At 44.9% G+C, this 16,086-nt stretch overlaps 1 protein-coding gene across 2 annotated transcripts; it reads left to right on the plus strand.

Moving 5' to 3' along the window:
* The first annotated feature begins 3,696 nt into the window (after positions 1-3,696).
* Positions 3,697-12,100, plus strand: ETFB (electron transfer flavoprotein subunit beta). 2 transcript variants are annotated; one of them, XM_061560521.1, is made up of 7 exons: positions 3,697-3,824; positions 7,188-7,346; positions 8,068-8,226; positions 8,923-8,985; positions 9,533-9,691; positions 10,217-10,404; positions 11,852-12,100. In XM_061560521.1, exons 1-6 carry the CDS (start codon positions 3,771-3,773, stop codon positions 10,385-10,387), a joined length of 765 nt encoding a protein of 254 aa, XP_061416505.1. In that variant the 5' UTR covers positions 3,697-3,770; the 3' UTR covers positions 10,388-10,404; positions 11,852-12,100. The 2 variants fall into 2 exon arrangements, with proteins under 2 accessions (XP_061416505.1, XP_061416506.1); XM_061560522.1 differs by having other exon boundaries at positions 11,882-12,100.
* The last annotated feature ends 3,986 nt before the right edge of the window (positions 12,101-16,086 follow it).

Consider the following 16,086-nt stretch of genomic DNA (forward strand, 5'->3'; position numbering starts at 1 on the left):
ACCTAATAGGTTTTCTTTATTGCCTGACGTGCTCGTCCCCATCGATTTGTATATTCAGTGATGAGCACGGGGACTTGAGAAAATGCCAAGAGGTTTGGAAGTGGTCTGACCTACAAGGTGCATGACTGAATGTTGCCCATATCGCACAGGAAATCCGTAAAGAGTGAGTGCCTCGATTGTTGAACCCTCTGGTGTCCAGCGAACGAGCATGCTAAATGAACTTTAAACAAACGTTACATTTTTCTTCCGTACATTTTCATTTTAAACATTACTCTGGAAATCCCTTGTGTTATTTTTATTGTAAAATGCATTTCTCTATTTTGCCATAAGTGGTCTCTCCTCACTTGATGTGGCATATATTGCACTGTACTGGAAGTGCTTTAAGACATCGTTACTGATTATGCTTTTTAGTGACGCCACACCGTGAAAAATGAAACGTCCCTCGACTCGAGTAGCTTACGATTATATCATGTTGTGTTCGAGGAACACGTCTGTGCGCTTTTAGAACGACGAAGGCTTCCGTTGGAGAGCTGCGATGAAGACAGATGATGAAGACAGATGCTGCAGGCAGTCAGGCAGGTGGTTGCTAGCAGTGGAGAATTGTTTACGTTTGCTGGTAGTGCACTAATGGTCAAAGCATATTTTATTTGAAGATGCCAAAGTCACTTTTTAAGCTATTTATGTTCACAACAGGGGAGTGCATTTCTTCAAATAACTTTAAAACCACACCACTGATGGGATGTTGATTTGTGTTTGCGTGCCAGACAATTGTAATTGGCATGGGTGAAAATAATAATCGGGTTGCTTGGCACATAATCATTTTTAGTTTAGCATTTTCTTCACTTGAAAGGAATAGTCTGTAACAGCAATAATCCACCTGATACCTCAGCACACCAGTGTTGTCTCATTGTGTACACAAGGCACCACTGAGAAGAGGGGTGGTTCTGTCAGGTACTGCGCAGCTTTACCCCGCTACAGAGTCGCGCAGGGCGATTTGGAAGTATGGCAAAACCACAACTAAGATGAAATCGAGGCTGGAATTGAAGGTAAATGTGCTTTGTCACGCGTTGGGCTCCACGGAGTACCGATTTGACAACTGCTGAGTGAGCGATTCATTCTTGAGTTTGAGCAGCTGATGCGCTCGCTCTTGCTTGCCATGCTCACGTGGTTGGCCAAAATATGATTAATTGTGAGTGCAATGGCCCCACCCTATGGTCGGCCACGATAATTTATTTTGAATACAAACGATGTCCTACATTGTAATGTTTGGTGTGTTGGCCGAGCAAACCAACTAAATATCGAGTAACTTCATTTTACTCAGCCGCAGGTGATTTATTTGAAACACTAATCACGTGTATTTATACTTTTTTTCAACCAACTATACACCGCTTCTGTTTTACGCGCACATTTCACAACCAGATACACCTTTGAAAGAGTGAGGCCATGCCAGGCATGTAGATATATATCGGTGGTGGCTGTAAAATATTTATCGGTAGCGCTATCGGCTCGCACTCACAAAGGTGCGAGTTCAAATTCTGGTTGGAGCTTGGCTCGGCCCATCATTATCCATCCAGGGTCGATAAAAGAGTACCACTGTGGGGAGGTCAACAGTGGTTGTCCTATGGATAGACTCGCCCCCACCATAGGAACGTGGAATTCCCACCACTGACTCAGGGCTGTAAATGAGAGGTGAGCACCACCTCAGTGCTCATTTGAGCAAGAATCACTTTGACTTTGATCACTGGTGACTCAAATATCTACCTAAAAATTTAAGTCCAGTGTTTGGTCTTTTTATGTTGAAGGGTGTTGTTCTAATCACTTCACAGTTATTTGTGGACTTCCCACACAAGCGTGACGCACATTTTTCATTTTATATTTCTCTGCGAAGAAAAGAAAAGTTTCACCTCAGTAATGTATCTGCATTTATTTGAGTATTTCTTGAAATATGTATGCTGTAAGATATTCTCACAGATTTTGGTGTGTATTGTTTTTGTCTGGAAAGCCGTCACAACACATCAATAAAAATATATATGTAAACAAATCAATAGTAGATATTTTTTTCATTTTTTGTGCAGTACATCTTTTTTTATCCAGGACAAAGAGCACTATAACGAATCGGCGTTCTACTGGGTCACGCTAAGCGAGGTCGGTCTGTATATATAGAGTACGGGTGGGGTCTCACCGCCTGTGTATTTGGAGTTGGCGTGTTTCTCTTCCCGTGGTCGCGTGGTTTTTTTCCGGTCCTCCGCTATTTCCCTCCACATTTAGAAACACGCATTTATATTATTTTGCTGCTGTAAATATCAACATGATACGACACTTTGTTCAGCTATCATTTGTGTCCAGGTCGCTTCTGAAAAATAAGTTAATAGTTCAGTGGGCTTTGCCTGGTAGGATAAAACATTGTTACGTTTTATTTGTACAGTATATTTTTAAGTAATATGTTTTTTTTATACTTTGCACTACTGTCGTTTTTTATTATTATTGTAACATTTTGACCCGCCCCTACTGGACACAAAAATAGCTTTATAGCTCATCGGATTCATCCAGTAAAAATAAATGCAAGTACTCCTCTACTTACAAACGAGTTATGTTCCAGAAGCCCAGAAGTTGATTTGTTCAACTTTACTCCTATCGATTCCAAACATGTTTTACAGCATGTACACTAAACACGGGGAATGGCTTTAAAAGTTGTATAATCTCCTGCAGATGTAGATGCCACTGGTTCTTCATGTTCTGCAGATGTAGATGAAACTGGTTCTTCGTGTTCTGCAGATGTAGATGAAACTGGTTCTTCATGTTCTGTAGATGTAGATGAAACTGGTTCTTCATGTTCTGCAGATGTAGATGAAACTGGTTCTTCGTGTTCTGCAGATGTAGATGAAACTGGTTCTTCATGTTCTGTAGATGTAGATGCCACTGGTTCTTCATGTTCTGCAAATGTAGATGCCACTGGTTCTTTATCTTCTGCCCAGGCAGAAATGCTGGGTAATGACACCGAACAACCACCGCCATCTATTGCGCGGCGGATGAACTTACGACTCTCGTGCCCGAACATGCGAATTGACATAACGGAGCAGGTTTGTGCGTATCTCTGAAAGCTTGCAAGTCGGGTGTTCGTAAGTCGAGGAGTGGGTGGAGGGGGGCGGGGTCGGTGGGTGGAGGGGGGCGGGGTCGGTGGGCGGAGGGGGCGGAGTCGGTGGGTGGAGGGGGGCGGAGTCGGTGGAGGGGGGCGGGGTCGGTGGGTGGAGGGGGTCGAGTCGGTGGGTGGAGGGGGTCGAGTCGGTGGGTGGAGGGGGTCGAGTCGGTGGGTGGAGGGGGGCGGGGTCGGTGGGTGGAGGGGGGCGGGGTCGGTGGGTGGAGGGGGGCGGGGTCGGTGGGTGGAGGGGGTCGGTGGGTGGAGGGGGGCGGGGTCGGTGGGTGGAGGGGGGCGGGGTCGGTGGGTGGAGGGGGGCGGGGTCGGTGGGTGGAGGGGGTCGGTGGGTGGAGGGGGTCGGTGGGTGGAGGGGGTCGGTGGGTGGAGGGGGTCGGTGGGTGGAGGGGGTCGGTGGGTGGAGGGGGTCGGTGGGTGGAGGGGGGCGGGGTCGGTGGGTGGAGGGGGGCGGGGTCGGTGGGTGGAGGGGGGCGGGGTCGGTGGGTGGAGGGGGGCGGGGTCGGTGGGTGGAGGGGGGCGGGGTCGGTGGGTGGAGGGGGGCGTGTCTCTAACAGGAAGTGACGTAACTGGGTCAAAGTCCGCACGCGTTGCTGTCAGCAGGAGCGGCAACATCGTCATGGCGCTGCGCGTCCTGGTCGGAGTGAAGAGAGTCATTGACTACGCCGTCAAGGTACCGGGCGGGACTTTGACGCGGCGGCGTTTCTCCCCTCCCCCACCCCAGGCGAGAGGAGCAGTGGAGATCAAGACGAGGAGGGGGTCGGTGTCGAGGTCGAATCATGGTTGGGGGGGTCTCCGTGTGTGTGTGGGGGGAGACGCGGCTCTGCCACTTTGCCCACAAGACCGGCACGTCCCCTGACCTTCACTGCGGGCCCGGCCTGGAGAGGGAGGGCCCCGGGAGGGCCTTGACCCACAGAGGATAGCATCGGAGCCAGAGTGACCCTTGGGGTCATGATCTCAACCCCTCTCTGGAGTTGTGGCTCTTCTCCCGTCTTACCTAGGGTCCTGATCCCGCTTCTGAGGGTTGTATGGTTTGGTGTTTAGGTCCCTCTCCTATTCAGCTCCATCCCAGCTTTGGGTTTCTGGTTCCTAATATTGTCTGAAGGTCCCGGGTCTCTCCTCTGCTTTCTAGTTTCTCTAATGACCGGGGTCTGAGGGGCTTCCAAAGGTCGTAGGGGTTCCCAAGTTGACCGTCACCTGCGGGAGTTCTCAAACGTCACCAGAATCCCAAGTTTGATTCCCGCTCACGGCCACCAACACCGATGACGATTCTCTGAAACGGTCCTGGGCCTCCCCTCGATCGACTCGGCCTCAAATGGGCACCTGATGCGGTGTGTAAACATCGCCACTGGGGAGACAAAGGCGGTCGGGTGTGATGTTGGCCACCCACCCCCTCGTGTTCCGTGCCTACCTTCATAGGTGATCGAAAAAAGCACTTGCCCCAAGTCTGCAGGCTATATGGTATGTGGAAATTAGTCTTTTTGAGTGCTAGAGTGTGTGTGTGTGACTACTGTATATGTTTGTGAATGAGAGTTCAGAGAGCAAGTGTGCGTGTGTGAGGAGGGCATGCGAGTGTGTATGAGAATGCGAGAGTGAGTGTTGGAGTGCGTGCGAGTCTTGAGTGTATTAATGCGAGAGTTTCTAAATGGTTCGTGCACTATGCGAGCCAGAGCCAAACATCGGTGGCGAGTTTAATCAGCAACAACCACCACCACGAAGTGGCGGTGATGTCGCCACGACGCTTGTGCCAGGCTATGTGCACTTTAAGGCCACGTGAAGTGTCGAAGGCGGAGGTCGCGGGACAGACCCAGGTGCCATGGGTTGACTGACCGAGATCACGGGAAGATGCACCAGCTGTGCCCCCTGAGTTTTATCAGAACCTGTTCTGAGGCTCACTTAAGTCGACTCAGCCTTAAATAAGTACCTGGTGCAGGGTGGAAGCACTGATAAAACAATAAAATTAGCCCGCCGTGGTTCTGGCCACACTGATCTCTTAATAAGTGCTTACCAGCAGTAGTTGTTTCAACATTTTGTTTTAAGGCTTAACGTGCAATATGGGGTTTGTTGGCCCTATCGCTGCACAAGTGGTAAAAAAGCAAATATAATATATGGAGCTAAATGTGCCACATCACGCAATGCTGTACAAGATAGATTATTCGTTTCGACCATTTGAGTCACATCAGAAGCAACCGTTACTCGATTTCCGACATACTTCTGGGACACTTTAAAATTAATTTCATTGTGAAGTGGCGTTTTGGGAATATTATTCTCAACCAATGAGAACTGTCATACAGTAAGTTGTCCATCCATCTTGGTTAGGGATAAATGCTCATAAAATACCATGGCATTCAGATGTACTCATGCAATTTTCATCAACGCTGAGATGGTGATGATGCATTCTGTTATAAGTGCATGCAAAACCATTGACTCATTCCAGAGACGAGCAGTACCTTCTAAAATACAATTTCCTTACAAATAACATCACACATGTAGGACTGGTTATTTTAAAACTGACTGAAGTTGCGTCATTTGTATAACTGCCCATCTCTGGATCACGTTCCTGCACTTGGCACTGATAGCAACTACTGGGTGGCTGGCAAGGACAGGAGTTGCCAGGCTTAGAGGACACGGCAGGGGCAGCAACGCATACTGCATCCGCGCTTCATCCGCTGCACCTGCTGAATCGTCGATGCCATTATCTGCATTTTAATGTCGAACCTGGCTTGCTAAACTTGTCACTACCCCTGTCCATGTGGTAATGTTTCAATGAAAGTATTCACTTAATGTCTGGGAATTTACAATGTATGTTGAACTTTTTTTGCACTGTACTTAGGCAACCGTGATAATCGGTGTTAGGGATGAACAAACTAAAATTTCAGATGCTTCACCATGCACGAGTCCACCTTCATTCGTTCACTGTTGTACTTTTTTCATGCAAAGTATGTCGCCACATGTTGTCATTATCATGATGATTTGCAATTATGGATACTTGAATTGTGGTGGAGCATGAGGATTGGTGTCGGAGAGAATCTTGAATCACCTTGTTGTATTGGGCGTCTGCGTACAGATCACAGGTGCTGAGCATATGCTCTTAAGTAAATGCGACCTATTTACGGTGTGCTGTTTAAACCCTGCCTTGGGTCAGCTGCCGTTTATAAACATGAACACAAACACTGTTAACATGGTAATCCAGTGAGTGCATACCCACCTTCCCCTCTATAACTCCAATCTTACTTTCACTTGTGAGTTTACAAAAAACAACACTTCAAGTAAAAAAAATACTATTTATGGGGGGAAAAACATGAATCATTAAAGAATATTTTACAATCAGGTGCAAAGGCTAAGGGGCCATCCATTTAGTACGTACACAAAAATCTGTCAAAACTTGACCCCTGCACCCCTCCCTGTACGCACCCGTACTTTTTACACCCCCACCTGGGTATGTACGCTTGAAGCTCCCCCCCCCCCGAATCCTATCGAACGGCGGATATTTAATCCACGGAGAAACGATCAAGGATTAATCATATTAACGTGTTTAATCAAACAGATAGTCCACCGCCGGACTGTCTAACTCATTTGAAGGCCAATGTAGACAAATTATCGAGGCTTCACCCCCCCTCCCCCCTCCATGCGTAAAAATGGATGGCCCAAATGTAGCAACCCTGAAGTGGAATTGTCAGCTGTGACGTTAATCCAGCTGATGAAAATCATGACGATTGCCGCACAGTTAGTGCGACTCCTATGAAAGGTTTTGGGCTAAAGGGCCTTCACAGCTCCATCCTGCAACAGCTGTGGTGGCCATTTTCGGTTTGTCGTGATATGTTGTGCATCACGTGTTTTGAGTTGCAAAATTCAAACATTGGTGTTTAACTTATAAGTTTATTTAGCATATTTTCCACAAATCCGTTGTACTTACCACATACTACATTTGTCGGTCATTTTTAGCCATTAGTGGGCCTTGTCAATGATGAGTAGCCGATGTGGGCCCTCTATAAGCCCTGTGTGCAACCTGCTGCCACGTGCACCGCTTCTCCAGATCCGCGTGAAGCCCGACAAGACCGGCGTGGTGACAGATGGCGTGAAGCACTCCATGAACCCATTCTGCGAGATCGCCATGGAGGAGGCCGTCCGCCTCAAGGAGAAGAAATTGGCCAAGGAGATCGTGGCCGTGAGCTGTGGTCCCCAGCAGTGCCAGGTACGGAAGCCGCGATGGTGCCGCCAACCCCCACCCCACAGGCGGTCGTGACACATGCACTTTCGCAGGGAAAGCAAGTGCTGTGAATGCCGAAGCTTAAAAGCTAACAGTGGAACGGGACCCTTCCGATGCAACAGGAACAGGGCTATGGTCAGTGAGAGGGATAGTAATAATGGCGGGCTGCTGGTTGGTTAGGAGTAGGGTTATAGTAAATGAGAGAGTTAGTACTTGTCGCCGATTCGCTGGTTCATACGGATTCGGGGTAGGGCTTGCGATTTGTTGGCAAGCGTGCTGTTTGCTCGCCCTCCCCAGTGGAACATATTATCTGTTAATTTTGTGGATGCTTTTCGATTTTAGTGTTTTGTTTTTGGTGGACGAAAACCTTGGAAAAAGGTTCATGTTTTGGTGGAAATTATACATAAACTCATGCAATGTAAGGTCCGTGCTCTCGACCGGTGCAGCTCCTCTTTCCAAGCGTAATCCACTACTAAATGAAAGTCTCCTCATGCCATGGGGGATGACCATACTTCACTACCCGTCAGCGTGGATCGGTAAATGAGGGGAGGCCTGAAGGGACAGTTCAGACATCATTCGCCGCTGACGTTAGCCATAACCGTGAATGAAACTCGTTGCTGGGTTCCACTTCCGCTCCTCCGCTGCGCTCTTACCAGGCGAACTGGGTTTAATAGGCGGCGCCGGGTTGCGCGTGCGTGTTGCCCAGGAGACGATTCGCACGGCGTTGGCCATGGGCGCCGACCGGGGCATCCACGTGAACGTGTCGGGCAAAGAGTACGAGGCCATGGGGCCCCTGCAGGTCTCCAAGATCCTGGCGGCGCTCGCCAAAAAGGAGGACGTCAATCTCGTGATCCTCGGTAAACAGGTGCGTGGAGGTGGCAATGAGGCAGGATGATGGAGTGGCTCGCGTTCATTGTACCTGTGTGGCGGTCGTACAGGAGTTCGAAGTGAAACAATGCAGCGCTCTTGTATTCCGTCTGCATAGGTCGGATATATCACTTGTCAGTTGCAACCTAAAGTGATCGAATCTACGTGTTTAAAAGAATAAACGTACAGTCCTAAGTCAATTGAACTGCTGGATGAACGTTTCTCCGCACTGATGCTTGCAGCAGTCCATTGACCATACTTGACCAGTCGTTACCGATGGGAGTGATAGCAGAAATCAAACTCATTTTTCATGCACTAAACACTGCACAACTGCTCCACTCCCCATTCCCCCTCCATTGTGTTTGTTTCATAACAGTGAGTTGTGTAATGTTTAAAATGAGTGTATAATTGCACAATTTACTTTTGTCTATATTAATTAAAATCAATACCACCGGAGTTTTATTATCTCAAGTGATACCCCTAAAGTTTGGCCTCCTCAAATGGTGCCAGTTTTTGCTGTGCTCCATGGTCTAAAAATGTTGTCGTTGCTGTTGATGGAAGATCCGTGGTGGTGTTGCATAAGTTGTGTATTATGTAATATGGCCGCGGGAAGAGCTGTTATACTGGTGTTAAGTCATTTGTGTGTTTATGGAATTCAATCGCTCAAGTCGGCATAATCGTGTCTGCTCCACAGGCTATTGACGACGACTGTAATGAGACAGGTCAGATGACAGCAGCTCTGTTGGACTGGCCTCAGGTACTGCAACCTCGATGTCACGTCAGTGCTGTCTCTGAGTGCAAGTGATTAACAAAAATGTGATAACGTTAAATTATATGCATACCTACATTTGAAATTTTCCACCAAATTTTTTTCATTTATGCAATGTTATCAAACTGTTGAAACAGTAATGATGTTGGGATTTCAAGTCTTTCTGAAGAGGGAGATGAGAACAAAGGAAAGATGATAGTAACTACAGTTAGAATGTTTAATTTCTCTGGTGAATCGATGAATTGTCGTGATTCAGGGTCCCACTTTGATAAAATATATACATTTAATTTCACACTGAAGAATGCCTGCACCCTCGAGTAGCTGCAGTGGTAACGCAATACACTTGTTAAATTATGGGTGCATTACAAATGCAAATAGATGTTGTTGGTTGTTACGTACAGCTTATTATACGGTTTGATAAACACTCAATTCTGATTTGTTACACACGAGTCAATTCTTGTATCGTGAGCTTAATGAATCAGTCGTTCCACCCTCGCCGTAACCCCAGCACCTACGTTGCTCTTGCTATCTGCAGGGCACGTTTGCGTCTGAAGTCCACCTGGAGGGTGACAAGGTGAAGGTAGTACGCGAGATTGACGGTGGGCTGGAGACGATCGTGATCAACATGCCGGCGGTGATCACAGCGGACCTGAGGCTCAACGAACCGCGCTACGCCACCCTGCCCAACATCATGGTAATCTCGCTCTGGCGAAAGCGACCTGCTGAGACCTGCCATCATTATACTGCTTCTTGTCAATTTCAAATTGTAAAATAGTGAAATAGGCAGATGATTCACCGCCCCCCACCACCCACTCCACGTGATTCAATAAATTGTCGTGATTGGCGGTTGCAATTTTTAAAAAGAATCACAGTTTTGTTCACTCTTCTAAACGTAACATGAGCATGTCATTTGCGTCAATTCTATTCGATTGGATGTACTCATCTTGAGTATAACAACCACTTTTAGTCTATGAATCAATAAATCGTTATATACCTACAGTAAAACATCAAAAAAACCCATTACTTAAAAATTAGAACGTACGACTTAGCGAAGAAAATCTAGTTTTAGCTTAGGCTGTGGTTCCCGAGGATTGGAACCTCAGAACTAACGTGTACTAAATTGGCATTCAGAAGCAATCACTATGAACCACCAAGCCACCTCGTTTTTGTTTTAAAAAAATCCTTAAACGTGTCTCTGACTTTTTTCCCGTGCTCACAGAAAGCAAAAAAGAAGAAGATTGACATGGTCACCCCGAAGGATCTAGGTGTGGACGTGGCATCGCAGTTGGAAATTTTGTCCGTGGAGGACCCACCCCAGCGGCAGGCCGGCATCAAAGTGGAGACCACCGAGCAGCTGGTGGCAAAGCTGCGTGAAATCGGACGGATATGAGCGACGACGACGCCATGGTTCGTCGCACTTCACACCCCCCCACACACACCGCTGTCCCTGTATGTAACCTCTCCAACTGCAGTGGGATGTTCGTACAGTTTGGTTCGGTTACTTCACTTGACATAAGAGTGAAATGCCTTTTGAGATGGAATGGTAGTCCACGCTCATCCATTGTGTTATTTTGAAACGGGACTCGTGTCAACTTAGTGGGATTTTGTAAATGGTATGCTGAATAACCAGCACCCAGGGCCAGTAAACCAAAACTGATTCTGTCAGAGGTACATGATTTGGGAATTTTGACCTTGGCCGTGGGCCCCTTATTGTGTAGACAAGTGAGAATGGTTAAGCAATATAGGTGGCTGTTGTTGACAGAATGCCACCGCCCCCAAAAATATCACAATCTTGTGAGTAAAATACCAATCCGTTGTCTATTTGCATTTGATAAAATTGGTGCAATATTTTAGGACAATAACAGTGGTTGTCTTATGGAGATACTGGTTTTTGTGATAGGTATGTGAAATTTAAGCCACTTTTTCAGGGCCACCAATGAACTTTAATATGCTTCACATAACTTTTATTATCATTTTGAGGTGGCATGTCTCTTTTTCAAGGAATGTTACGACACATTACATGGTTGAAATGTCTTAAATACCCGTTCTTTCCTGGTTAATATTTTAAATCATTACAAGTACAATTTACTTTTGACTAGAACTTACATTAGCGATTTAATTTAACATGTCAAGCAACAATTTGTGCAGGCACTTCGCTTGGCAGGTAATAGGTCATATCACATTGTTGAATCATTGCAGTCTCATCTAGGATCTAATCTGCTGTGTCACTTCATAGCTTGAGTGTTTTTCCATCAATTGTCCAGGTCATTGATAAAATTGTGACGTTTAAATAAAAGAAAAAAATTATCATTTTAAAAATGCATTTAGTAATGTGCCTCAGATATTTTGGCTTGGATTTGTTTTTCTCTGTAAGGAATCTAAATAAATCCGTGAATGAACAGATGTCAGAACCATCTTTGCCATTGACTTGGATTTTAAAGGTGCCACGTTTTATGATTTAGTTCAGAATAAATCGTGTTATTACCATGACGTACTTTGCAGAATAATTTTCAGAATAATTTTCGAACATTTAAAATGTACGAATTAGCACATCATTTATTGGTTGTCCAATATTTATTGTATTTATGTTTGTCCCAGTCTACCTTGCTAAAGCAGTACTGTACCTCTAATGGGTCCCCACTTGGTTATAAACAGGAAGGCACTCATCAGGGGAAAAGACCCAAAAGAGTTGAATGTACTGTATATCATTCCAAATGCTTTGTCATCGTATCCTTGCCACAAATTTCCAACTAATATATTGATTTTTTTTCAGGAGCCAGTGTTGTCAATATTGCTCAACACTTAATGACCCCAGTACCCATTGGTGGGTGTTTTTTTCTGCTGTGCCCAACAGAAATGTTGAACGTTGTCCTCTGCTCGACAGAAGCGATGGCGAGTGGTTACCAACAACACGGACTGAGGACCCGATTCCCACAGCAGCTATTTGGGGCTACTGGGCCTAAAACGTGCCTTGGCTCCAGCAGACACTAACAAACCACCCACAGTGCTGTTAGTCACTTTGGTTTTTTTGTGGTCCGATGCCATTATTTGTAATCAGATGTTGTCGTTTAGACAAATAAAGTTGACGCGATAATATACCCAGCATTGGATTCGCAGTCCATATGAATCTTTATTAGCATTGAGCGCATCTACCGCACAGTTGAATCATCTAGAATGGTTTACGTTTCCCTGTTGTGCATTGATTGCCACTCATGCCTGAGATTAGTGCGCACCTAGCTTACTAATTTGCACCATTAGTTTTCCTCGCTTGGCAGTGTACAAGTTAAAATCTCTGCCAAAGTACAATCCAGTACTGTACATGAAAGCCACCAAATGGGCTGCTCTGGCATGTTTCGCTGTTCCTTTTCATTTGAGTTGAGTGTGCACATTGCTCTTGATTTGTTCGAGCATATCAAGATGACGAGACACAAAAACCATTCATCGTCAAGTTCTCTCGCGTAATCAAAAGCCGATGCTCAAAATGTTCGCTGCAGTGTTACCTTTGCCAAAATATTCCATGAATAACAAAGATCTCGCAATATTTCTTATCATCTGCAACATACGATGCAATCTATATTTAGCGTTGCCATTATGCTTGAGTTTATATTAAAATGTAACGTGTTTAAAGATCACAAATGTGTAATTTTTTAGTACTGACCAACTTGAAGCATGTAACAGCTCTCAGTAACAAATATTCGGATACCAGCACCTTTCTTGTCCAGCAAGTGATGGGAGCCTTTTAAGATGACATTGTTTTGTCAATGAAACAAAACGCTTAACCTTAGCCTTTCACATTTTTTACTGGTAGCATCTAGGCAGCATTTTTAGACAAGGGCTTAGGATGCGATGCATTTTAAGATCTGCCCTCAATCTTTTAGCCAGCAAAAAACATTATCGTGTCTGTTTCATTATATCAAAACATTTTGTCGATCGCCCATGTGTTTTCAGTTTGCTGTTTAAATGCTGCTGGAATACATTGGTTCAGACTCAATAATTTTAAAATTGAGTTTGACTGCTTTGCACCATCCTTGTCTGTTTACCACAGCATCGCATAATAAATTACGTGCAATGTCGTGGAATATTCTGAAACAAGAATGCAAGTGGATTTTCTCCTGAACAGTGCGAGGTAAAAATGTGAATGGTCATGCTGGCAAAAATCATGAGGACTTTGACAGTGATAGCCTCTGCACCACTACCAAACCTTCCAACCACCACCGCTTATCCAGTCTCTGAAGGCAAGCCAGTGACTTATTGGCCAAGTGCATTGTGTTGGTGGTGTCAGGAAAATTTCCAGTTCGGGTTGGTAGTTGCAAACACGTTCCTTCGGAGTGGGCAGGTAGGAACGTGGTTGGACAGCGCATTCGTGCACGACAGACAGACAAATAATCCCTGGTGGGCAGTGTGGAACCTGTTGTTCCTACCTGTACCATTAAGCTGGTTTACCTTATAGATCATTTGTATACGTTCATTTTGTAGAGGCTATGCTCCCAATATGAGATCCCTACTGCGGGCTGAAGACTAACAATTATTGGGAGTTAATTGGCAGCATGAGGTACAATTTAGTAGTTAGTCATTTGGTCGTCTTGTTGAATGAACGGAATTACATACAATTATCACAACATAGGGGGAAAACATACCCATCGAGGGAGCATTCTGTAAAATTGTTTGTGAGATTCATGCGTGGTTTAAACTCATTGTCATGATGTAACCCTGTTGCTGAATTGGTGTGAAGAAGCAAGATGAGAGATTGAGGATGATCTGTCGCATTCCTCCCAAAGAGCGAACTGTAACAAAGTGGAACATTTGACTTAAACGTTTTTAATGCAATCATGTACGGTGACCTTAAACACTTTAAAGTACTGTACTCAGTTTACCTCTTGAAAAGGCAGAGAGATAACCATTCGAAGTGCTTTGTGTTAGACACATATGGTTGTGAACTAGAACCTTTAGAGAATGAATACGTCAATCATACCCGTCAACCCCTTATCAGTGCCCTCACCTTATTACAGATCAATTTATAACGTATTGGTCATCCCATGCCGCTTATAAATCGTCAACCTTCATCCTACAAAGTCCCATCACAAGGGAGAAACACAATCACTACTACACACCCGTGAAATCATTAGTGCCCTCGCCTTATTACAAATTCAGAACTTATTGGTCATCCCATGCCGCTTATAAATTGTTAACGTTCAACCTACAAAGTCCCATCACAAGGGATAAACATAATCAACACTACACACCCGCAAAATCATTGGTGCCCTCGCCTTATTACAGACCAATTCAGAACTTATTGGTCATCCCATGCCGCTTGTAAATCTTCAACGTTCATCTTACAGTCCCATCACAAGGGAGAAACACAATCACTACTACACACCCGTAAAATAATCAGGTTCCCTTACCTTATTACAGACAAATTTAGAACTTATTGGTCATCCCATGCCGCTTGTAAATTGTTAACGTTCAACCTACAAATTCCCATCACAAGGGATAAACACAAATAGACAAAAACTAAATGTTTTTTTGCCCCTATTGAAACGGCTGTACGCCGTGTGGACCTGAAAACTCAATTTCCCTCGACAACAATATGGTTAAACCGTATGGCTTGACAGGTATCGATAATCCGTGGATTAAAATATAAGATAATTGAAAAAAAGATTTCAAATAATCTGCAATTAACCGGCGAAGGCGATTTAAAGACAAAAGCTCGCCTCGTGTAGGCGATTACACAACCACCGTCTTTGCTTCGTGAGGAAATTCCACACCTCGTCGACAGATGCAACCTTAAAGAAGAAGAAGAGAAGACCATCCGTAGATTGTGAGTGGTCTGTACATTATAATTAACAGTTAACGATTAGCGATCACTCGCATCGGAGGTATTTCTACCGCGATTTTTTATTTCGAACGTCCTTTTTTTTGTTAGACTGCGCAGTTATTCCAAAACTTTTGTTCGTTATCGCCAATTGCGTTTAAACTCTTTAGATACGCGCCGTTAATATCTTATTAACAAATGTAACATTTTTAATTCTCTCCCGGGCCTTGTCGCGGAGTGGACAGTGCACGCAGACGCACAGTCCGCCGAGCCGCATCACCGCCCCGGTTTGAACGCCGTTTGCTTCGTAACGCCGTCAAACGACTGATTAACGCGACCGCGAACAAGTCCCGAGTGAATTTGAGCGCTAATTCTTCACCGGCGAAATTATACGGAGCATATATATATTTAATAAAACCTCCCAAGATAAATAAACGCTGGCTTAAAAGCGCGGAACCCGGGAAAGCGAAACTAAACGCGTGCGCGGAGAAAAAATAGTCCGCGCGTTGTCGGCGAGCAGAAAAACGCGGAGCGGATTATTTGAACTGGAGCCAGAAATCCCGGACTGGAGCAAGAAATCTTAATATCCCAGGTCAAAAACAATATTTAAAAAAAACTTCTCGCTGCATTTTTCGATTTAAAGCTTTCGTTACTGCAGGGATTCATCTTTTTTTGTTCTTTCGGTAAAGTCACGTAGAAGGGAAATAATAAAAATAAAACATGATAAAATTAAAATGATCACGACGTTTCGGCCACAACACAAGCAGCCGTCCTCAGGTGAAGACACAGAGCTGTCGGAAAGACAGCGAGTCGGTCTCCGTAAACAATTTTTTTTAAACACATCCCATCAGCTTGTATACACAAACGCTCATGAAATTATGCACCCCCAGAAGGGCACAATGTGGAGAGATGGGTTACTGCGGAAAAACGGTTGCCGGTTTTTAAATCGTTTTTCATACGTCATATGTTGTATTAATTAGCATAAATAACAATTGCGTTTTCATAACACATCAAATTTGCAATAAAAAGACAAGTGTCCGAAACGCCACCTATTGTATATATCTTTCTGTTCCCTTTAAAGTCCACGGTGTTTATAATTGCACAAAACAATCAGAACAAGTTTTTGTTTGTTATAATTGTCATCTGTGTTGAACTATAAAAATGCACTTTCCTCGTCTCACGTAAACCGTCGCAAAATGCAATCCATTCCGTCGCGCGGAAACACAAACAACGAAAACTCCTACTTCTTGCTTCTTTCGATAAAGTCACAGTAGAAG

The sequence above is a fragment of the Lethenteron reissneri genome, chromosome 26 (assembly GCF_015708825.2).
Source record: "Lethenteron reissneri isolate LAM-NWPU_2019-01 chromosome 26, ASM1570882v1, whole genome shotgun sequence".
In the NCBI taxonomy this organism is placed as follows: domain Eukaryota; kingdom Metazoa; phylum Chordata; class Hyperoartia; order Petromyzontiformes; family Petromyzontidae; genus Lethenteron; species Lethenteron reissneri.

Excerpts from the sequence above, each read along its gene's own strand:
- ETFB (XM_061560521.1), top strand. The coding sequence starts at position 3,771 with ATGGCGCTGCGCGTCCTGGTCGGAGTGAAGAGAGTCATTGACTACGCC. Across the intron at positions 3,825-7,187 it reads TCATTGACTACGCCGTCAAG|ATCCGCGTGAAGCCCGACAA; the intron begins GTACCGGGCGGG and ends CCGCTTCTCCAG. Across the intron at positions 8,986-9,532 it reads CTCTGTTGGACTGGCCTCAG|GGCACGTTTGCGTCTGAAGT; the intron begins GTACTGCAACCT and ends TGCTATCTGCAG.